The sequence below is a fragment of the Aulostomus chinensis genome, chromosome 18 (genome assembly GCF_037954235.1).
Source record: "Aulostomus chinensis isolate RoL2024-O1b breed Wild chromosome 18, RoL_Achi_v1.0, whole genome shotgun sequence".
In the NCBI taxonomy this organism is placed as follows: domain Eukaryota; kingdom Metazoa; phylum Chordata; class Actinopteri; order Syngnathiformes; family Aulostomidae; genus Aulostomus; species Aulostomus chinensis.
In genome coordinates, this window is record NC_141337.1 from 21,924,320 (window position 1) to 21,946,777 (window position 22,458).

Here is a 22,458-nt window from a genome sequence, read left to right on the forward strand (position 1 = left end):
GCTAACTGTTGCTGGTCTGCTCACTTTGTCCACTTTGCTGGTGGAATGGGATTTGGGGATTTTTTGTTTTTACCACAGAGGATATGTGACTGGTTCAGTTTGTTTTTGATGAGATTTCCACCTTTCCACCAAACACACACACACACACACACTCACACACACACACACACACACACACACACACACACACACACGGGAACCTCTAAATCTACTTATCTAATTATGGTGGCCTCAGAACAATGGGCCATTTTAAAAAGTAGTTCTGGGGCTAAACTTGGCATGACATCACCGACCCAATTCACCCCCCCCCCCCCCACCTCCACTTTGACAGCTCACACAGCGGATCAGAACCGGACCTCGTTTGGTCACGCACGTTCACTTCCATTAACATGCAGGATTGATAACTTCAGGAACGTGATAAATGTACTTCATCTCACTCTGGTCTCCACCACCACTTCTCTCTCCCTGAGCTTCTGTCAGAGATGAACTGAGTAATGAGAAGCCTGCCCTCCTTTAATTTGTGGTCACATGACTACTTTTGTTTACCAGATGGGGGGAGGGTGGGTCGCTTTCCCCAGTGGCTCCACTTACCCCCGTCTCCCCTCCCAATGACACATGAGTTCCAGGTGAAAATATTTCCTATATGCATGTACTATCAATATTACTGAGTGTACAGGTGTGTAGTAATGATCGTACAAGAAGAGGCAGAAAACAACAACAGATAGGTGGAGCTCGTGCGCAGCTGATGTCACTCGTGAAAGGAGAGAGAGGGAGGTGTGGGGGGGAGGCCATCGGGTACAGGCCGGAGGTTACCACAGGACACTGCTGCCTGCCCGCCCGACCGCGCCGCCCCGGCTGCTGCTGGACCTCCTCGACCGGCAGCGACAACACAAACCGACCGCTCCCCCCGACCTCAGTCAGGCTCGCTGTTTGAACGCAGAGCGGTGAACTTCCAAGTGTTACACGGGCGCGTTAAATGCGTGGCGGTTGCGTGTTTTTACCGCCGTGGACGGACGCTCGAGACTCTCGGAACAACCGGATTGATCCGCTGCAGGCGGACACGGATTTAACCGCAAACGCCGCCGGTCGTCTCATGGAGGAGTAGACCGGCCGTGCCGCCGCCTGGAGACGCTCAAACACGGGACACATGTTTATGTTTTTACTGTCCGGGAGTCAAACTGTGGACTTGTAGCCTACAAACTCGGACACACACGCGCGCGCGCGCGCATGCACGAGCATTAGAAGGAGTTCCACGCGCACGTGTCGGCGAGGTAAGGCTCCGTCTCGCTCGTGGTTGACACGTCCCGCAGGCAGCGCGTCGGTGACGGGGACGACATTGAGCCGGGACCGTTGGTGAGAAGCCACACAAACACGGAGGGTAAAGTTTGTCGGGACCTTTCAAGGGCTGAAAGGTCATAGGGACACCCGCTCCCTCCCCCTCCTCCCCCTCCTCCTCCTCCTCCCTTCGCTCTGTTGGGAAGATGTGAACTCTTCCTTGCCTCTCCTCGCCGTCTTTTTATCTCTCTTTTTTTTTTTTTAAAAAAATCTCTTTTCGGTACTAAGAGATCGAGGCGTCTGTCTCTCCCCGGGGATGTACGAGAGCGTGGATGTCGTGGGTTTCAGCCCCAGCAGCCCCAGCGGCAGCGGCAGCGGCGGCTCCTTCCTCGGCATGGACTACTATCACAGACCGCCGGGGCTCGGGCCGGAGAAAGGATTCCTGTCCGCTGTAGCGGGTCTTCAGCGTCCCTTCGGAGGGTCCTTGGTGACCGGCAGACACTGGAGCGGATCGAGCCACTGTGAGTCCCGAACACGATCACCCAGAACCTGCAGGCTCACCAGTGGAACCAGTTCATTGTGAACTGGTTCATCACATAGAGTGACACTGCGATATATGCTGATCCTTCCACATCACAAGTGTTAGTGATTTTAGTTACAAACATTTAGAATACATGAATTCAAAATGAATTAAAGTCAAGATGATACGACAATGATTATTAATACTATTCCAAAGTAGTAGCACACATTTTACCTGCAGATTTCCACCATTTCTGTTGAGGAAAATTTCATCAACCTGTTTGTCTGAAAGCTCCGTTCACTCATGGAAATAAACGAAGACATTCATGTCAAGATGGAGCAGCAAATATTAAACTCAACTTAATTGCTACCTGCTCCATGCAACATAAACAGAATTTTAGTTTGAACCCAACCTGATTCTTCTCAGCCCGCCCTAACTGACATGCAGGGTATCTAAATATGTGCTGAATTTTCTAAGAACTTTTCCAGGTCTGCGTATCACTGTTAACGACCACTTTCCCAGGTGTTTGATGAACCCTGTAGAATTAAACTGCGGATATCAACAGGTCAGCTGTAGCTGCATATTCCTGCTTTTTTAAAAGAGAAAACAACCAAACCGATACGAGTCCTGATACTAGTGTTGATTCCCTTTGCTCAGTTGTCTTCCTGTTTGCTCAGCATCAATGATTAGGACGCGAGGGGCCTGGACACACAACCTAGAAAACTGAGGAAAAATGTTACTTTTTCACATTCCCAGTGTTTACATGTAGTTTGTGTTGTTTCCAGTTCAGTATAGAATGAATATGAACATGAGATAATGCTGTGTTTGATGCTGATGGTATTGACAGCAGTCAGTGTCGGCCACAATGTGCACTGAAACAAGGCCCGCCTGCGCCTCGGCCGTTCCTGCCGTGTTGCTGGTGTCACGCAGCGATGACGTACTGCAGCTGCTCCCCGTTTGTGTTCGTTGTTGTGTGGTGTAGTGAGGTAGTGGCGATTCCCTCCTCTACTGTGTCGGTGTCACGGCTGGTTGTGAGTGTCCTGGTCTGTGTGAGAGTGTGAAAACATCAGTGTGTGTGTGTGTGTGTGTGTGTGTGTGTGTTTGTGCCCGCGCCCTCCACCTCTTAAATGGGAAGTGAACATGTTGTGTTACTCACTTGAACCTCACTTACATTCACATGGTTTCTGTTGCTGTGAAATTCGACCTGCCAGGCTCTTAATTTGTTGCCTCAATTAAGTGTGCAGTTCTCCTTTTTTTGTTGTTTTTTTGGATTTGTCTCCTGCTTTGCAAGGCCAGAACTGCTGAGAATTCTGTTTGAGATCATCCACCTCTGTGGGAGTGGGGATGATGCCGTCCCATCAGGACCGCGCTCGGTTGTGTGTCCGTGCGGTGCCGGAGCTGTGAGGGTTTGTGTTTGTTGTGCGTCAGCGTGGTTGCTGCTGGAGGACGGCGGCCGGCCTGAGCTGGAGCTCGGTGCGTCTCTCTGCTCGGGACCGGGCTCCCAGCATTTACAGCCTGTCAACATGAATCACACAGGCTTACTGTAGGAATGTTTTCCTTTTTTTAAAGTTTGCCCCAGATACTGAGAGTTGTGTAACATTTTACACCACATTGGAAACATCTCACAATGAAAACAGCATTATTAGGATGCATGTGATTGCATTAACCAGGGGGGAAGCTTTACCTCAAGGAAATGCAGTTAATGACTGGTTAGTAACACCTGTATGGAGTTGTATGATTATGGAACCTTTCAAATCATTAAGGCATGAATTATTGTGAATATTAGAGATGATTTATTGAATCAGATAAGAAAAAGCAGGGTCGTGTCCCTTTTTCCTGTGGCAACAAATCACTACCAAATTTATGAAACTTAACAAATGAAGCAGGTGTTGTACAACACTCGTTCAATTCATTGAGCTTAAAGAGACCCAACAATTCTTCGTGAGGGAGCAGAGTTTTGGACAGAGAGACGATCCCGAAAACCCTGCAGGTCAACAGGCAGGAATGTGGAGCTGTCCGAGGCTCTCCATGGGTGGCCATCGGCCGTGACTGGATGGACTGAAAGAAAGCACAAGGCGACAGGTAGAGAAGGGCGAAGCAGACAGAGAGACAGAGAGAGAAGCAAAGTCAAGCCGTTCACAATTATTGTCTTAGGAAATTCTGATGCCTTTAGTTCACCAGCTACGAGCCACAAAGCCACCAGCTAGCTATCAGCTAGTTTGATCCTTGCACGGTATTTTGACCTCAGACCAGCACATTTCATTGGAAAGAAGTCGTTCTATAATTAGAACATTCAGATGTGTCTCTTTTGGTACATGTTCAGCATCTACACATCAAAAATGCTGCAGTGAAATCCTCCCAGCCGTCGTCTGCTGATACCTGCCGCTGGCGTTTTATTTCATGGGATTTTGAAGCTTGGTGTTTACTTTGCAGCTTTGCTCTGAGATCATTTCAATGTTCAGATGAAAGAAGAAGGATGTAAGTTAGAAATTCTAACTTTGGGCTTTGAACCAGCCTTCACCGGCATCCTGCTGAAGGTTCCTGAGTCTGCGAAGTGGACCCCGAGTGCATTACACTCCTCCAGCTACGCAGATGTCACGGCTTACAAGATACACTGCAGTTGGTCAGGCACACTCAGTGCACGCGCAGTCTTGAATGTGCGAGCAGAGATGGGGAAGCCTTGTGTCGATGATGTGGAGGTGGAGCGGGAGCGGAGGATCGTGGAGGAAGAGCGAGTGGGTGCAGATGTGTCTGCGTCTGTTTAGCCCAGAGTCAGAAACGGATCAGGTTGCGCTGAAAAATCCATTTGTTGTGGGTTTTATGGTGGCAGCCTGCCACTAATAAATGAATATTTGGGAAACATTGAAGTCCTTTCAGATCATTTCTTTCAAGTCATGAATATAAAGTCAAGTGGAGTCCTAAATCAAAACTTGAAACTAAATTTTCACTTTGAGTCAGCCAGCCGGTCCCCCATCTGTGACAAAAGGCTATGCAGCGAATATAGTGGCAGTAAAATACACCGTATATGAAAATAGGTAATGAACTCAGTTATTCCACGACCTGGGCCTGAGTCCCTCCTCTCAAACAAAGCTGCAATGGCAGCAGCCTGGTCAGCAGGCGCCCGCCAGCCGTCCTGTGTGACCACCTGAATATTGAGCTTTGGCTTTACATTACACGCCCGGCTCATAACCACGGACCCCAGAGTCTGGAGGCGTCCCACGGTTACCGATCGCTGGTCAGTCCTCTTCATCAGGCTGTTATCATCCCCCAGCTCTCCCCCCGTATCCCGCCGTCATCTGCATCATCAGTGTCCCGCTAAGTTCAGAGGGGATGTTTGTTGCTGACATCAGCAAGAGCAGCGACTGACCAGCGTCTGCCATCAATAAGACCACAGAGTTGCTGGGCAAGTGCTCCAAACATGAAGAGCAACTAATAACTGGTCTGGGGCGCGTCTTAAATGGGTTTAGTAAAAATCTAAATGAGTGCGACCTAAATAAACCAGCAGGAACTCACTGGTTTGTGTGTGGGGCGACTGCCGAGGTGCCGGGGTGGGCTCGGTGGCACAGGACCGGTGGAAGGGATCGCTCAACACCTGGATTAAAGGAAGTCTTAAATGTTGCCAGTAAACCTGCGCTCACCAGGACTTTGGTAAAGGAGATACAAGATTGTGTTGTGAGCGAATGAGAGAACAGCGCAATGAATATATGGATGTTTCTGACCCGGCTGTGATTAAAACACACACACACACACACACACACACACTGTTCCTGCTTATGTAGGATCAGAGGGGGGCTTAGAGACTCAGGGGTGTGTGTGTATGTGTGTGTGTGTGAGACTGGAATGGAAATCGTCTAACGGGTTCAAAGGTCAAAGGCCATACACAGACACAGGCACAGACATCTACATTCAACGACCGCCCAGTGACAGAAGTAGCTGGGGGACTCGTGTGTGTGTGTGTGTGTGTGTGTGTGTGTGTGTGTGTTTGGGTGTGATCCAGAGCAATGACTCACTGACAATTGGGAAGTGACCTACATCTCTCCCTCTCTCCTTGTTCACCTTCTATCTGCCTCTTTCTTTCCTGTGTCAGCTGCCCAGTCATCACTTCTCCACACTGAATGACCCCTCTTTCTGTCTGCTGGACGCACACACACACACACACACACACACACACACACACATACACACACACACACACACATACTCACAGTCTTCCTCACAGTTAGTATGGGAATGTGAGGGTATACTGAGTAAGTTTTACTTGAGTGTGAGTGTGTGAAGAGGGAGGAGGTGCAGAGTTGGTGTCAGTGTTTAGATTTAATAGAGGTCTTTATTTCTTGCGTGTTGGATCGCAGCCGTCGGGTAGAAGGATAGCGGTGGGAACCTGGTTGGGAGTTAATTTGTTCTCAACAGAGTCCTTTAGGCATCTTCATCCTTCATGCCGCATTGTTCCTACTTCTTAGATACAAGGTAAAGAAGAGTGTAACATGAGCCTGCACTACGAGGCTGCACCAGCTCCTTCCCTGACGTTAGGAGCAGACTGAACTTGCCGGTGCAACATCTCGGTGCACCAGAACGACAGCCGGCCAGTCAGCTGGTTGTGCTTCCAGCTTATATTGCGTCTATCCATTCTTTACCTATCGCTTGGTCCAAACTAAAGAGTAAATAAGTGGCAGAGCTGCTGTGTTTCTTGGGTTACAACGATAATATTCCAGTATTAACCTGATACACTCTGAATACGTCACTGCCATGCACGTCCTTGAGCTGGTCAGTCAGGAGGAGCAGTATTCAGGTTATATTCCAACCTTGCATGCATTATGAAGGCACATTGTAGAGGTATAGATACTTGGTGATCTCCCGATGAAGTACGACAGGAGGTTTGGCAACTGCTCCTCCGTGTGTGGCCCACCTGCCGGCGAGTGTTACAAACTGGACTGGAAGCTGAGGTTTTTTTTTTTCTGCGTCGTTGGCAAGAAATCACTGCGACTGCACCAACGTGACATTTCAGGTCAGATTCCAGAAGGACAACACGACGGTGCAGAATGGTTGGTGCTGCCGACCGTGAACATAGGAAGGCAAATGGAATTTTATGTTTGTATCATGTAAACGCCGTAATTGAAATATTAATTAGAATAAGATCAATAGTTGGATTATTGCCTGGAGAGAAGTGACGGTGTTTCCATGGTTACTAATTCATTCTTATTGCTCTGCTCTGGTGTTAAACTCATTGCAGAGGGCTGATGGAAGCCAGTGGTTTGTCTGAGCCACTGCTTGCATGTTGGTTGTGGCAAATTACTGCGTTCACCCAGGTTTAGTGTTCCATCGATGCTGATCGCAGCAGAGGCCGTAAAGTTCGCTGCAGGGTCATGTGACCCGCGAGTGAATGCTCATCAAACCTGTTCTCACTGCAAACAGAAGCCAGATGGTAACCAGTGGTGGCAGACTTTTTTGTGGCTATAGAATGAATTTGACACTTCATAAATGTCGTATCATGCCAACGATCAAAAGTCAGTTTGAGTTTGACTCCTACTGTTCTTCAGAAAACATCCCATCCGTGTTTTTCTCCTCGAGGGAATAGAGAGAAGTTCCGTTAACCCCAAAAGAAGCTGTGAGGTGGAGGCTCATGACCTCATGGTGGCAGTTGGAATTATTCCACATGTAAGTTCTAAGATTACTGACCTCAGGGCTCCTGGGCTTCTCGTTGAACGTTACTAATGTTACCGTTTTGTCAACAAATATTCCCGTTATCATGGAGTGCTGGGACCCGTTTAGACAGCAGGTTTAGTGAAAACCCTGAGTTTGTTAACCCTGACATGAGGGCAGGTCTGAGTCGATGCTGTCTCCTCTTCAAGAGCCGAATACGCTTTTCAATCCTCATTCATTCATTCATTCATTACGAGTCACACTCATGCTTGCAGAGTTTCTTCATCTGTCTGTTTTGATACTCTGTCAGCTACTCTATATGAATAGACAGTTAGCAGCGAGGCCTGAGTGCTGTGGGAATGACAATAGACATCGAGCTGCTGTTGAACACGGCGCCTCCGTTTGTCAAGGGCGGCTGCACATCTGCAAACTCTTACACGTGTGTGCGAGTGAGTGTGAAACAATCATTTTAGAGGACCTGAGTGATTTTCCTCAGTCAAACGTGTATCTGCATGGTCTCATCCGTCCCCATCGCCAGCATCAAAGCCACCGCGCACTGAAATAGCCACTGAATGAGATCTCCTTCGTTCAGTGTGTTCATTTTAAGTGGCTTCCTCCTTCACTTCTCATCTGTGGGATTGCACATAAATGCCAATCAGGTTTAAGCTTCGCTACATCACACTGGTTTCCACCTGGCATTTATAAGTATGATCAGATATGAAATGAGTCATCGCAGTTGCACCTTGAGCAGCAAATGTCTCCTGCGCAGATTCTGTCGCCGCATAAATCACAGATTTCCACACAAAATGCAAACAATATGCGGGGCTTGCATGATTTCATGATCCCCTGCATTTTCGTTGCAAAATCGTCACACACGTCTTTGCAGAAAGTTGAAAAATGTTGCGCTGACTTCACACACGAGCAGCCATTTTCCTCCTGCTGCCTTGGCAACGTCGTGAAGTGACGTCATCAGAAAGCTTCAAACCCCAGGAAGACGTTACGACGGAGTCCACAAATCAGTCTGACTGGCCAACAAAAATAAGCTTGGAACTCGTTTGACTCATCAGGGTTTCAGTTTCAGCCGTGTTTATTTTGGTCAGAAATAAAACCAGACCAGAGCTGAAGTGTTCCCAGCACTTCCTGTGGCGTAGTGCGCTTGCTTATCATGGGAAGTCATGAGAAACGAGTCCTGACATGAAGGTGGTCGCCTGGTGAGAACGGAGGGTCGGGGGAATCACTTTTTTTCTTATTCATTAAACTTCAGTTTTTGCAAATTCCCGCAATTTCATAGCATAAAATTGCACAAGGATCCTGCATATTCCATCGCATTCTTGAAGAAAACGCGCCGCACAATGGAGTATTTTTGCCTGCAACAATCACAAAAAAACGTCTGCATTTTTCTGGCAGGACTGATCAATGCTGGCGTCTAATGGTCGTGCTCTACCTCCTCAGAGTTGATTAATTTAATCAGCTGCTCTGAAACTGAAAACGTTTCCCATCTGAGGATAAACCAGCTCACAGTTCAGGGTCAGACTCCCAGTTCGTGGAGCCTGTTCTCTGAAACGGGCCCTGGTGGTTCCTGAGGTCGCTCCTGTCGTTGTCAGCTCTTGTTCTTGAGCAGCGTCACTCACCTGCAGGTGGTGCGTTGAGTGGCAGTCACGCCCACCTGAGTGAGCCCGGGCTTTAGGGTGGAGTGTGGAGATCTGAGACGTGTCCACAGCTGCAGGGATGTTGAAGTCTTTGGGCTCAAGTTGTCCAGTGAGTGGAATGGTGATAAAGGAATTGCTGCAGGTAGAGGAGTGATGTGTGGTGCAGCGAGGACTCCAGGGACGAGTGGACCATTTTAGGAATAAATATACTGGGTGTTGGTTGTGGAACCAGGAGCTAACTTCATTTTCTCCATTGTTGTTTCATCACACCTTTAAAGATGTATTTTTCTATATCCAAACCAGGAACCAAGCCAAGCAGTGAGCAGCAGAACTGGGACCATAAGACGTTTGACTCGGCATAAAGAGATCAACCAAAACACAATCATCTGAAAAGTTAACGGACTACTCACCCTCCAAGCCATCGCAAAGGCGATCTTCAACCCCAAATCATTGAAAGCAACAATACTTCCTGATGAGCCGACCAATGGTGTTCCTGCTAGCGAACTACTCACAAGTTAACATTCAACATCTAAACATTCATTTCTTGTCAGAAGGTGAAATCATGTCTCTGCAGCTTGATTCTTCTTGAACAGTCACGGGAAGTCTTCGAACTAAAAACGGCCAGTGACCGTGTTGAGCTCAGTAAATGTTGTCATGGCAACAGAACACTTCCACCAATCAGAGACGCTGCTGAATTGTGGTTAGTGAAGTATTACAGATTTCGAGAATACGAGATAACGAACAAAACCTGTTTTTCTTCAAAGGAGGTTGATGACCTACCAACTCGGAGCTTTTACAGTAGCAGAATGCCCTCATTTCACAACCTGCTCGCTGGCGGTGAGTCAACCTCAGATGGTTACGACATTACGCCTGATAAACAAGTCCTCCTTTCTGTGGAGGCTGGGAGTTTCACTTCCAGAGCCTCACTATTACTCATCGCCAGCATCCCCAGTAAAGAGGCGTGCGTCCTGTTGTGAGGGATCATCTGTAAACGTGCTCCAGCAATGATGGTTGAACTGGAACGGAAATTTCACACAAATGTGGGAAGCAATCGGAAGCAATCACACCCCAAGCAGAGATTAACACAAAATCAGAGATAGTTAGGAAGAGGGGGGTGCAAACAGAAGTTAAAAAGAGGTCAGACGGTGCTTTAGGGAACCGTTGGCTAGTGTGTCAGCGAGAAGAAAGCAGAGAGAGATAAAGCAGGGGGAGAAAGAGTGAGGGATGGTGTGATGGCCGAAGAGGAGGAGGAGGAGGAGGAGGATCTCTTTATTTCTGTGTAAAGAGAGCAGGCCAGTGGAGGGGAGTTGAATCTCCTCCATGGTGGAATGTCTGGTATGGCTACTTAAGTAGGGGGAGGGGAGTGTGTGTGTGCCTGGAAGTGTGTTAGGTTAGAGGTTAGAGGAGGCAGGGAGCGAGACAGGGACCAGCAGAGCCACTCTGAAGCACAGGGTCGTGACCACAGAATGTGTCACAGTCTATCTTTGCCACTTCTCTGAACAGAAATAAAAGATGGAGCGAATGAGGCCAGACACAAAATGAGGGTTTCAAGGTTGGGAAGCTTCAATCGGTGTTATTTGTCAATATAAAACAAAAGTTTGGGAGGAAACTCAAAGCAGCACCTTTTATTTTATGTGATATGTGGGCTCCCTCTTGTTACTCTTACTGATTCCCTGGGTGGCACTGGGCACAGAATCCACTGTCACACCAACAAACTGGTATTATTTTGTGTGTCTGATATCGGGCTGACATGCGTGCCGTGGGGGTGCAGGTCAGATGCTCAGTAATTGTTGAGGCCACAACAAAATATACATTTCTAGGAGGACAGCCAGCCTTGGGTGATCCTCCCATGTTCCTTCCACTCACTTACAGAGCAGACATCAGAGCGGCGAGGGAAGAGAGCTGCGTCATGGCAGCTGACGGCGAGCGCGATTTAAACCGTATCCCCAAACCAAACTCCTCTACAAAGCACGGATTGATGAGCAGCACTAATCGTTATCATGATCCAATTAGTTTGGCAGCATCTCCATCCATTTAGCTGAATTAAACCACGGCAAATCCAACAACTCTTGTAAGCCTGGCTGTCTGACAGCCTTTGATTTTATGATTTGTCTGAACGTCCACGAGTGCTACAAAAGTATGGCGTTGATGAAGGGAAGGAGCCGTGTACCTGCACCGAGGCGGGAAGCTGCCGCCTCTCCATCACTCCTGGACAAGAAGAGTGATAATTCCCAGGTTAGTGAATGACCAGCCAGCGTGTGTGACCTGGTCGTGTGTCTCTCTTCTCTCTGAGCCGTCTTTGAGAAGTCGCGTCAGTCATTGAGGTTCCCGATGGCTGATGCTGACATCGGGGTCGTTTCGCTCAACTCCTCCTCTTTGCTCATCATCTGTTGTTTATGATAAGGAAACTTTGTTGGAATGTGATCTGTGAGGTTCGTCAGCGCCGCTCATAGAAGCAGGCGTGAGGAGATGCAAAGTTACCTTTCTGTCCTTTTCTCTGGCGCGTCGCGCTCGGCCTCACAAAGGCAGTCGCAACTGGTGAATTAAACCGAAATGAAGCATCTTGGGCTTGTATACAATCTTTGGTCAGTGTCGGAGAAGCAGCACGGAGGACAGGGATTGAGTTTCTGATGTATTTTTGCTCCAAACATAGACTGAGTGATGTCAGAGCGCCACTGCTGGAGCTCAGACGGACAAGACTACAGGTTGCGAGGGTTACAGGCAAAGGCAACGAGCTTTCATTCCTCCATGTTGTTGATAGCGGAGCTCAGACCGCCAGTTGTATGTGTGTCTGTCTGAGATTGGGGGAGCCACAAGCCAGCTACACATTACTGCATGCACTCGGCCGATAAACAGCCGTGTGCACTGCAGGGTCATGTGACAAGGAACTGAATGCTGATAAAAATTTTGCAGACAAAAGCCGAGTGTTAGCTGGTTTTGTGGCCCGTGGGACCGGGGCGATATGTACACCTGTTGAACAGATAATATTGACATAAGCAAATATCAGCCAGTCCAAATGAGCTGCTCTGACGATGGTCTGATGTTGGTGTGCGTGTGGTGGTGTGTTTCAGCAGTTTAAATGAAAAATACAGCAGTGAGGTAATAAAGGAGGCGGGCCAGTCCTCACCTCATTGGTCACAGCTCCTTTGGCCCTTTGTTCCTCACCACACACATGGGAAAGAGCAGCATCTCAGCTTGGGGAGTGCAATCCCTCACCATCCATGCACCTGAGCCCGTCTTCTACCACCGCGTTTTGGTACCAGGCCAGATGTCACTCCGGATGCATGAATGCCATTAAATTGTGTCCGACCTTTGACCCAGTTCACGTCAAATGCAAAGTACAGTGATACCCGTTTTTAAAAGTCTTTTCAGTCCAGATCCCTAAATCTCCCCTTGTCTCTTCCTGCAGCTATTGAGACTGAGAGTACCAGTTCTGGAGAGGACTTGCTGGTCCCAAGTCCCCCGTCACCACCACCTCCACCTCGTGTCTACAAGCCCTGCTTTGTGTGTCAGGACAAGTCTTCGGGATACCACTACGGGGTCAGCGCCTGCGAGGGCTGCAAGGTACGCACAGCTACTGTCACACAACCACAGCATAAAAAGGCCAGCACTGACTCTGGGTCAGTTGTTAGCAAATGTGAAGAGATGCAGGCTGCAGCAGGAAACCTGAAGGAAGAATAATTACACAATCACACTGCAGTGTTTGTGTAACGTGTCAATGAACAGGTCAGAAAACTTAACACCTCCCCCCTGGATCTGTAAGCCTCTTTGCTTCATTTAATCCAGCAAACACACACGTAATGCATGCGATCACAAGTGTGTGTACTCCTGTTGTGTAGGAGTTTCCTCCGTTAACCACAAAGTGACTTGCTTGCATCAACAAATGTCACCTTGAGCTCGAACAAATGACTTTGATTGAAATATTTGAATCTTTGTAGTCGGGGGAATAAAGGCGGGACCTCTGAACTTGTGTCCTCCAGTAATCTCCTACTCTCCTTTATTTCCAGGGTTTCTTTCGAAGGAGCATTCAGAAAAACATTGTGTACACATGTCATCGAGACAAAGTGTGCGTCATAAACAAGGTAACAAGGAACCGGTGTCAGTCCTGTCGGCTGCAGAAGTGTCTGGATGTCGGCATGTCCAAGGAGTGTGAGTAGGACCTATTTACACCGTCAGGGTATTCGTGCATGGAAAAGCACAAGATTTAAAGAAAGCCGTTTAATTAGAAAGGCAAACAATTGTAAATTGACAAGGAATTATTAATGACACGATAATAGAGGCAGAGGGATTCTATTATGTATGAATTAGAGCAACATTGAAGTGTCACGAAGCGATCAATGATCCTGATTCTGAGGCAGCGCTGCCAGGATCAGTTAGTTTCACTGCAGTCAGGAAATCAAGAAGGTTGTTGCATTGAGTCAACCATGTCCTGCCGACACAAGGAAAGCTCTTGGTTTGATCCAGATCCCTACAAAAATCCCACCACAATCATTCCAATGCGTATTTAAGGCAAATGAGAATAATGATGTAAATACGAACGTTCCTTCTGATAGCTCAGTTAATATCGGAACCATCAAAATACTTGCCTTCAGACATCTTTTAGCCACTGCTGGTCATCAGTCGTTAGATACGCCCCAGAACATAGCCCAGCCTAACTTATCAGCAGTTTTTACTTTAAGTGGGTCCAACATTTCCTAAATAAACTTCATACTGCATTGAAGAAGGTTTGAAGCTGTTAACTGAGACAATAAAGTCATTTGGAAAATGTCTACTGAGGTAGCAAATCAAGTGAGACGAGTCTTTGCTCATCAGCTCCGCTCTCAGCGTACATCCACTTGAATCTTGATATTTGTCTCCCTCTGGTGGTGCGTTACCGTAAACTATCCACCTACCCATGTGTTTGTGCGGGCGGCCTGCCTTTAAACAGTCCCAGGATGCAAGTGCCACACATGACTGCTGGTTCCTGCTGGTACAAAGTTTAGATTCGGCTGAAGTCAGTTTGAGTTTCAGCTCTGAGTTATTAACATCTGATGAGCTTCGATGTGTCTCAGCAGGAAAACTGGACTTTCAAACCAAAAAGGCTAATTTTGGAAGATTCATTAGTCATGTCTGATGGTCTGGAATACATTATCGTCATCATCTGAACTTTAGAATGTATTAGATCCTTATTTGATGAATTGAGATTAAAGTTTTACACCAAACTGGAATAAACGGTGTCGACACAGGAATCGGCTCAGTGTGTTCATCCGATGGTAGCCTGCCTTAAAGTTCAGCAGGGAAAACTCACTTTCTCTTCTCTTTGTGAGCTCATCACCTGAAAGTGAAGCTGAGGAAGAACTAAGGCGACCACCCAGGGACTGGTAACAGCCCAGTGGAAGGCTTTGTCAACGCGTTGAGTGTCCAGTCTGGATTTTAGCTGAATCTAACCAGCGCTCCCTCCACCCCTCCCTCCGTCTCTTCCTCCATGGTCAGTGGTGCGAAATGACAGAACGAAGAAGAAGAAGGAGGAGAAGAGGCAGGGGGAGCCAGAGATCTACGTCTTGTCGGCGGACACAGAGCAGATGATCGAGCGAGTTCGCCGAGCTCATCAGGACACGTTCCCGTCCCTCTGTCAGCTGGGAAAGTACACTACGGTACTTACAACCCCTCAGACAAGCAGGAAGGGCCTTGAGAGTGGCAGGATTTTTTAGCCTATTTTGACTAGATATTCTAACCCTGTAACCCTGATGTGCAGAGCAACAGCGCGGAGCATCGCGTCCCTCTGGATGTTAGTCTGTGGGACAAGTTCAGCGAACTCTCCACCAAATGCATCATTAAGACGGTGGAGTTTGCCAAGCAGCTGCCGGGCTTCACGACGTTAACCATCGCTGATCAGATCACCCTGCTCAAAGCTGCCTGCCTCGACATACTGGTGGGTCTCTCACCCCTGTGACGCTGGTAGACAACTCACCAGTGAGCTGCATGGAAACGTTTGTGCACATCAGGATAAAACAAGTCCTCTTTGTTGGTCTGTGGTTCTGGTTTCTAGATTCTGCGGATCTGCACCCGCTACACTCCAGACCAGGACACCATGACCTTCTCAGACGGCTTGACTCTGAACCGCACCCAGATGCACAATGCCGGCTTCGGGCCTCTCACGGATCTGGTGTTCTCCTTCGCCAACCAGCTGCTCCCCTTGGAGATGGATGATGCAGAGACAGGATTACTTAGCGCCATCTGCCTCCTCTGTGGAGGTACTGCACTGGAAAGAACAAACACTAAAAAAATGATTACGTTTAATGTCTGTGTGTTCTGATTTTGTGTCTGTGTGTGTTTGTGTATCCATGTGCAGACCGTCAGGACTTGGAAGAGTCAGACAAAGTGGATGTTCTTCAGGAGCCGATGCTCGAAGCCTTGAAGGTTTGCCACCTTGTTCTAGCTTCCGTCAGCACACTGCGACAGTTTCTCTGTTTGCTCTCTGGTTGAAGGTGTGTGTGTGTGCGCGCGCGCGTGTGTCTGTGTGCTTCTGTCGCTTCATCTTCATCATCATCTTCATGTTTGTCCAGATCTACGTGAGACGAAGGAGGCCTGATAAACCCTGTATGTTCCCCAAGATACTGATGAAGATTACTGACCTCAGGAGCATCAGTGTGAAGGGTGAGACACACACACACACACACGTATCTCTATCTTTCATGGACATTATCCATTCCCTGTCCTTTTGCGCCCCTCCTAACCATCACGACTAAATACCTGACCCTTTGACCCTGACCCTAAACATTGACCTTCAAACAGCCCTTTAAGATTATGAGGACCAGCTAACACATCCTCACAATAAAACTGTCCACATAGCGCTATGTCCACATCATGTGTCCAGAGTCGGTTGACAGTAGAGCAGAAAGACACACACTCCACGTCCTTCAACTGCAGAGAGAACGGGTCATTGCAGAAAAAACACGCCAGTCTTACATGTGCAGAAATGGAAGTTCATGTCATCTTAGACACGGAAGACGTGTCAAAATCACTTCCTGAATATGAGGAAGGGGTTTTTAAGGTATAAAACGTCAACTCTGAAACACAGATTTGAAACATTTCCCATGTGACACCCACACAAACACGACTGTGAAACTCTCGGGATTACAGTCTAAATCCATGAGATTATGGGCCCTATTGAAGCGATCAATGGCGCCAGGTGGTTGGCGCTCTGTGTGAGCCGTGCGTGAGTTCAGCTTCATTGTGGTATTTAGAGAGCACAAACCGCAACGCAAAGGGCCGGTCCTGAGAGGCCTAATTATTCATAGCTGTGTTCGGGGCGTGACGTCATTCATCTGAGAGCCTGCTGTCATTCCCTCGGAAGCCCAGGATGCACCAGGACTTCGGGTGTTGCTGTTTCAGTTGCAGACACGTTTCAACTGGTGAGCGGCGAGTGCTCCTCACCTGGAGAAACGGACTCCTCATGTGTCAGGTGAAGACACCAGGACATCTTAAGTTTACATACGGGAGCAGCAGGAATCCACTGAAACTGTTAGGGGCGAAGCAGGCCTGGAAGGAGGTGAAGTAGATCTGGGAGGAGGTGGAGCATATCTGGGAGGAGGAGGAGCAGGCCTGGGAGGAGGTGTAGCATGTCTGGGAGGAGGAGGAGCAGGCCTGGGAGGAGGTGGAGCATGTCTGGGAGGAGGAGGGCAGGTCTAGGAGAATGAGGAGCGGGTGTGGGAGGAGGCTGGTGCCGAGCACCTGCTGGTCTTTGAATATCTCGTCCCTCTTGACTCCTCTGACCAAAGGCCAGCTTCTTCTGGGTCTGTGGAGCAAACGTGTCCTGGTGGTCTCAAGGCACCACGATCGCACCAAACCAGCCTTATTGTGCAGGCAGAGCCCAGGTCCATGAGCTGGTCAGAGGGCAAGGGCGCTTGGCGTGAACACATGGAACTCATGTTCTCTCTCTGGATCTAGTTTGGCACACGTCAAAGCCAGGGGTGTGAGGTCAAGGCAAGGCAAGGCAAGGCAAGGCAAGGCAATTTTATTTGTAGAGCCCGTTTTCACAAACAGTTTGTCTCAAAGGGCTTCACATGGCATCATAACAACATCCTCTGCCCTCAGACCCTCACATCGACTGAGGAAAAACTCCATAGAAAACCCTTTTAACAGGGAAAAATCTGAGAAACCTCAGGGTGAGCAACAGAGGAGGATCCCTCACCCAGGACGGACAGACGTGCAGTAGATGTTGTTACGGACAAGAAAACAGTTTACAATACAAAATGTGGGAAACACGGAAATGTTAATAACAGCTGAAGAAGGAAGCTTCTGGTAGGGGAGGCAGGGAGAGCAAGCCAGCTTGATGGGGGACTGGATGGCAGACTGGTTCATGGAAGGGGAGCGCAGGCCGGTGTAACAGTAGGGAATAAGGGGGGGGGGGGGGGGGCGATGCAGGCGGCGGTTGGGGCTCCGGTGGATCTGTGGAAACACAGAGAGACTGCGAGACACCAAGGCCAAACTATAAAGTGCAACAAGTAAAATGTGCAGGGAGGAGAGGAGGAGAGAGGGGGAGAGGAGAGGAGAGGAGGGAAGGGCTCAATGTAACCTGATGTGTCCCCCAGCAGTCTCAGCCTATAGCAGCATAGCTATCAGTGGTTCAGAGCTACCTGAACCAGTCCTAACTGAAGGCTCTGTCATAGAGGAAGGTCTTAAGCCTGGACTTAAACGTAGTTAAAGTGTCTGCCTCTCTGACCCATGGAGAGAGCTGGTTCCAAAGTAGAGGAGCCCAGTAACTAAAAGCTCTACCTCCCAGTCTGTTTGTATTGATACTGGGAGTCACTAAAAGACCTGCATTCTGGGAGCGGAGTGCTCTGGTGGGACAGTAGGGACTAATGAGCTCTTTCAAATAGGATGGAGCTTTATCATTGAGAGCCTTATAAGTTAGCAGAAGGACTTTGAAGTCGATTCTAGATCCTACAGGAAGCCAGTGGAGAGAAGCTAAAGTGGGAGAAATGTGTTCTCTCTTCTTAACTCCCGTCAAAACCCTCGCTGCAGCGTTCTGGACCAGCTGGAGACTCTTTAGAGAGTATTTAGGACATCCTGACAAGAGAGAGTTGCAGTAGTCCAGCCGAGAAGTGATAAATGCATGCACCAGTTTTTCAGCATCACTCTGGGAAAGGATATTCCTAATCTTAGCGATACTTCGCAGATGGAAGAAGGCGGTCCTAGTCACATGCTTTATGTGGGAGCTTAAGGAAAGGTCCTGGTCAAAAATGACTCCAAGGTTCCTTGCAGTTGTACTCAAAGTTAGGGTGATGCCATCTAGAGTAGAGATCCGATTCAAGAGTGTGTCCCTGTGGTGTTTAGGTCCAAAAATGATTACCTCAGTTTTATCTGAATTGAGCATTAAGAAGTTAGAAGACATCCAGGATTTAATGTCTTTCAGGCAGTCTTGCAGATGAGTAAACTGGCTTGTGTCGTCTGGCTCCATCGACAAGTAAAGTTGTGTGTCATCTGCATAACAGTGGAAGTTGATCGAGTGCTTCCGGATTATGTCACCTAATGGGAGCATGTAAAGAGTGAAGAGAATCGGTCCTAAAACTGAACCCTGTGGTACACCATATGTAACTCTGCTATACTGCTGGAAAACTCTCCTTCTCTCCCGTGTTGTGTTTGCCATCCGTTCCCGGAGTATCAAAGGCCCTCCTCTCCTCCAGTTCGTCTGGTCAGGAATGACGGGTCAGTACAGAGGGACACAATCCCGGTGCAGCCTGAGAACCCTGACCAGCTGCAGCATCCCAGTGCAGCCTGAGAACCCTGACCAGCTGCAGCATCCCGGTGCAGCCTGAGAACCCGGACCAGCTGCAGCATCCCAGTGCAGCCTGAGAACCCTGACCAGCTGCAGCATCCCGGTGCAGCCTGAGAACCCGGACCAGCTGCAGCATCCCAGTGCAGCCTGAGAACCCGGACCAGCTGCAGCATCCCAGTGCAGCCTGAGAACCCTGACCAGCTGCAGCATCCCGGTGCAGCCTGAGAACCCGGACCAGCTGCAGCATCCCAGTGCAGCCTGAGAACCCGGACCAGCTGCAGCATCCCAGTGCAGCCTGAGAACCCGGACCAGCTGCAGCATCCCGGTGCAAAAGTGTCCAGTGAGGGTTCAAAAGGGTGAGGGAGGGACACGGGTGGAGTCATCAAAATACCAGAGGAAATAATAAAAGCCTGGCACTCACTAAATCTGTAGAATCATAACTCATGAGAGACAAGGAGTGAAATATTTAATGGTCCCATCCTCCTAGTGTGTGATGTGTGTATGACCAACACACCTCACCAAGGGACTCGGCCCACCAACAACCAGAGTCTCCACTCACAAAGCTCAAAGTCTCATGCAATATCAAGTGGAGATGAAGCTAAATGTGGCTCGCTGTCAGCTACCTGCTACATCCACTGTGGTAGCGGTGTGTGTGTGTGTGTGACTATCAATTCAGAGAGTAATTTCAACCACTCGCTGTCTGACTTTGAACCCCCGTTAATCTGATCCAGGAGAAAAGGTTTTGGACCGGCCCCGAACCGCTGGAGTCGGCCACAACTCCTCTCCTTACTGCCACAACACATTTCAGTTTGAAGCATGTTTTTTAAACCAAATTTCCAAAGCCAATGTTGATAGCTTCCGTTATCCTGAATATTCTGTTTGCACCTCTGTTTTCCCAGGAGCTGAGCGGGTGATCACGCTGAAGATGGAAATTCCCGGTTCCATGCCCCCGCTGATTCGGGAGATGCTGGAGAACTCTGAGGGACTGGAGGGGCACGGAGGAGGCAAAGGTGGAGGCAAAGCCAGAGAAAGAGGGGGCAAAGAAAAGGAGGAACCGGAGCTCGGAAGCTGTCATCTGTCGCCTAAATCGGTTTCCTCTCCCAGCCAGAGCCCGGCGTCCTGCTCCCCTTCCCCCTCCAGCTGAAGCTCCCCACCCAGCACCTCTGCCTGGCTCTGCACCACCAACCACACAATAGAGGCAGGAACGGGCTGCACCAGACCATGTGGAGGACTGACGGAGTCGGTCTGGACGTGGAGGTCCACATCAGACGCTTCCTGCAGAATGAATTCAGGTTGTAGCTTTAGCGATGCTGTGAGGAGTCGTGCAGCTCTCACTGGTTTTATACGCTCAGTGTACAAATGTGATCTACTTTTTTTTGAAAATCTCGTTATGAAGCCAACAAGGTGTCACTGTCTGGACTCTTCGATCTGCACCTACCTGTGTTCTTACTGACCTCTCAGCTGCGTACTGCAGGTAAACTGTAAATAGATGAAAAACCTCATGCATTTTCTCCCTGATGAAAATCCCTGTATGCAAACTCCTGATGTATAAATACTGTATATTGTACATAAAGAGGCTATCAGAGAAGAGAGCTGAGATGGACCGACACAAGAAGTTATTTTCCTACATGTACATGTGTATATACTGTATCTCTTGAAAGCAGCTGAACCTGTAAAGAGGTCTTCCTTTGTCCCCTTTCAAGCCTGAAACACCCCCCCCCCCAATAATCCTTGACTCATTTTCATTCACCGAAAGGAGACATTTTTTATATCTGACAGCAGATACATTTGTCTGTGCGTCACTTTGCAGCAGAGACGATGGATGTGGACATTTTGAAATGACACACTTGTGTACCTTACCAAAGCAAACCGTGAGTTTATGTCCAAGATGTCTGAAAATGTTTGCACCCCAACACCCAGAGTTTACAGAGTGCCACTGCCTCACTACAGCCGCCCGACTGTCAGGTACACGTCTTTTTACTCCAGATCCAGTGTCGTCCTCTTCAATGTACGTGAGGTTAAATTCATGTAAACGATAGAAATGCAGACTTCAATAAATTCTCCTCTTATATCCTGAAATCGTGTGTGTGTGTGTGTGTTCTTTGCTGCTCAGTGTAAAATAGTGAACCTGTCTTTATATTAGAGACTTGGAAAAAATCCTCCTCCGATATCTTCCATCCAATATTTTTGGATTTGGCCTTGCGACGACTGTCTGGTCTGGTTGAAGTCACACCAGTTCATTTGCAGAGCTGAACAGACCCCCATTGCAATGTGGAGCATAAATACTATATTTTTTATTTTAAAACATTATTTATGTTCATCCATCCATCGTCATCTTCCGCTTATTCCTTACACGTAAGGGTCGCAGGGGGGCTGGAGCCTATCCCAGCATCTACGGGTGAGAGGCAGGGTTCCCCCTGGACAGGTCGCCAGTCCATCGCAGGATCAACACATAGAGACAGACAACCATTCACACTCACATTCATACCCACGGTCAATTTAGAGTATCAATCAGCCTCGTCACCAATTGCATGTCTTTGGACTGTGGAGGAAGCTGGAGTACCAGAGAGAACCCACACAGGAACAGGGAGAACATGGAGACTCACACAGAAAGATCCCGCGCCCGAGCCGGGACTCGAACCCGGAACCTTCTTGCTGTGAGGCCACAGTGCTAACCACTGCACCACCGTGCAGCCCTATTTATGTTCATGTTTTGCTCTATTTAATATTTTTTAAAAATCTGTAGTTTGGCACAGTCTTTTTGTGCAAAAATAAATTGCAAAGCTGAATTCAGTTTCCTCATAAATGTAAGCAGTTCCTGTTCAAAGGGACTTTCATAGCTGGGGAGGCTTTGTATCTGGAGGAGGAGGTCTCCTCCAGTGAGTGGAAGACTGAAGAGCAGGGAGGTGGAAGCATGGACGGTAGAAGGTAAAGAACTGTTGACGACTGCAGCATAATCAACCCTGTCAGCACGGGTTGAGGAACGCGTCACTCCAGTCATACTTTAATGACAAACAACTTCAACATGAGGAGTCCAACGCTTTTTTTTTGTCAGTTCAAATGTCAAAACCATCAGCTAAGGAGAAACCGGGTCCTGGTTTTGAGCCCAGTCAGACTCAGACTGAGTTCCTGAAGGTTGGAAACCTCCTCCTGCATCTCCAGCTGTTTGTTCGCTTGATCTTGACCTCTCCTTCAGACTCCAGCGCTGGCAGCTTCTCTACATGACCCTAAAGAACGGGTCTTTGATGCAGCACTGGCATGCAGTATAACTTCTACTCTCAGAACTTCATTTATCAGCACTCTACTCTCTCGCACTCTGGTTGGATGTAAAACTACATTTCATTGTACTTGTATTTGTGCAGTGACAGTACTGCTGTATCTACTCTAGCGTGTTCAGTGTGTTCACACATTGCTTGAAGACACGTGACCACATGCATCGGCCCCAACCACCGAGTGATCAGCTTTGCAAACAAACACCTGCTTCACTTCCCTTTGCAAAGGTTTTGATAGGCGTTACAGTAGCAGAAGTATTTATTTCTGAACATTCTGCAGAGTCGGAGTCCTTGTTTGTGTGTGTGTGTGTGTGTGTGTGTGTGTGTGTGTGTCTGTGTGTA

The 22,458-nt window shown here is 48.4% G+C and overlaps 1 protein-coding gene across 2 annotated transcripts; it reads left to right on the forward strand.

Annotated features, from left to right (window-relative positions):
• Window positions 1-750: 750 nt before the first annotated feature.
• Window positions 751-20,915, forward strand: LOC147245693 (retinoic acid receptor alpha-A-like). 2 transcript variants are annotated; one of them, XM_086184283.1, is made up of 10 exons: window positions 751-1,353; window positions 1,564-1,796; window positions 12,494-12,648; window positions 13,092-13,233; window positions 14,557-14,717; window positions 14,819-14,995; window positions 15,113-15,317; window positions 15,416-15,483; window positions 15,630-15,720; window positions 19,744-20,915. In XM_086184283.1, the coding sequence occupies exons 2-10, from the start codon at window positions 1,592-1,594 to the stop codon at window positions 19,986-19,988; spliced, it is 1,449 nt and encodes a 482-aa protein (XP_086040409.1). In that variant the 5' UTR covers window positions 751-1,353; window positions 1,564-1,591; the 3' UTR covers window positions 19,989-20,915. The 2 variants fall into 2 exon arrangements, with proteins under 2 accessions (XP_086040409.1, XP_086040408.1); XM_086184282.1 differs by having other exon boundaries at window positions 751-1,796.
• The last annotated feature ends 1,543 nt before the right edge of the window (window positions 20,916-22,458 follow it).

What these genes read in the sequence shown, in the direction of transcription:
- LOC147245693 (XM_086184282.1), top strand. Translation starts at nt 1,592, where the DNA reads ATGTACGAGAGCGTGGATGTCGTGGGTTTCAGCCCCAGCAGCCCCAGC. An exon ending in GCGCCTGCGAGGGCTGCAAG is followed by an intron (nt 12,649 to 13,091) that starts GTACGCACAGCT and finishes CTTTATTTCCAG; the next exon opens with GGTTTCTTTCGAAGGAGCAT. An exon ending in AGCTGGGAAAGTACACTACG is followed by an intron (nt 14,718 to 14,818) that starts GTACTTACAACC and finishes CCTGATGTGCAG; the next exon opens with AGCAACAGCGCGGAGCATCG.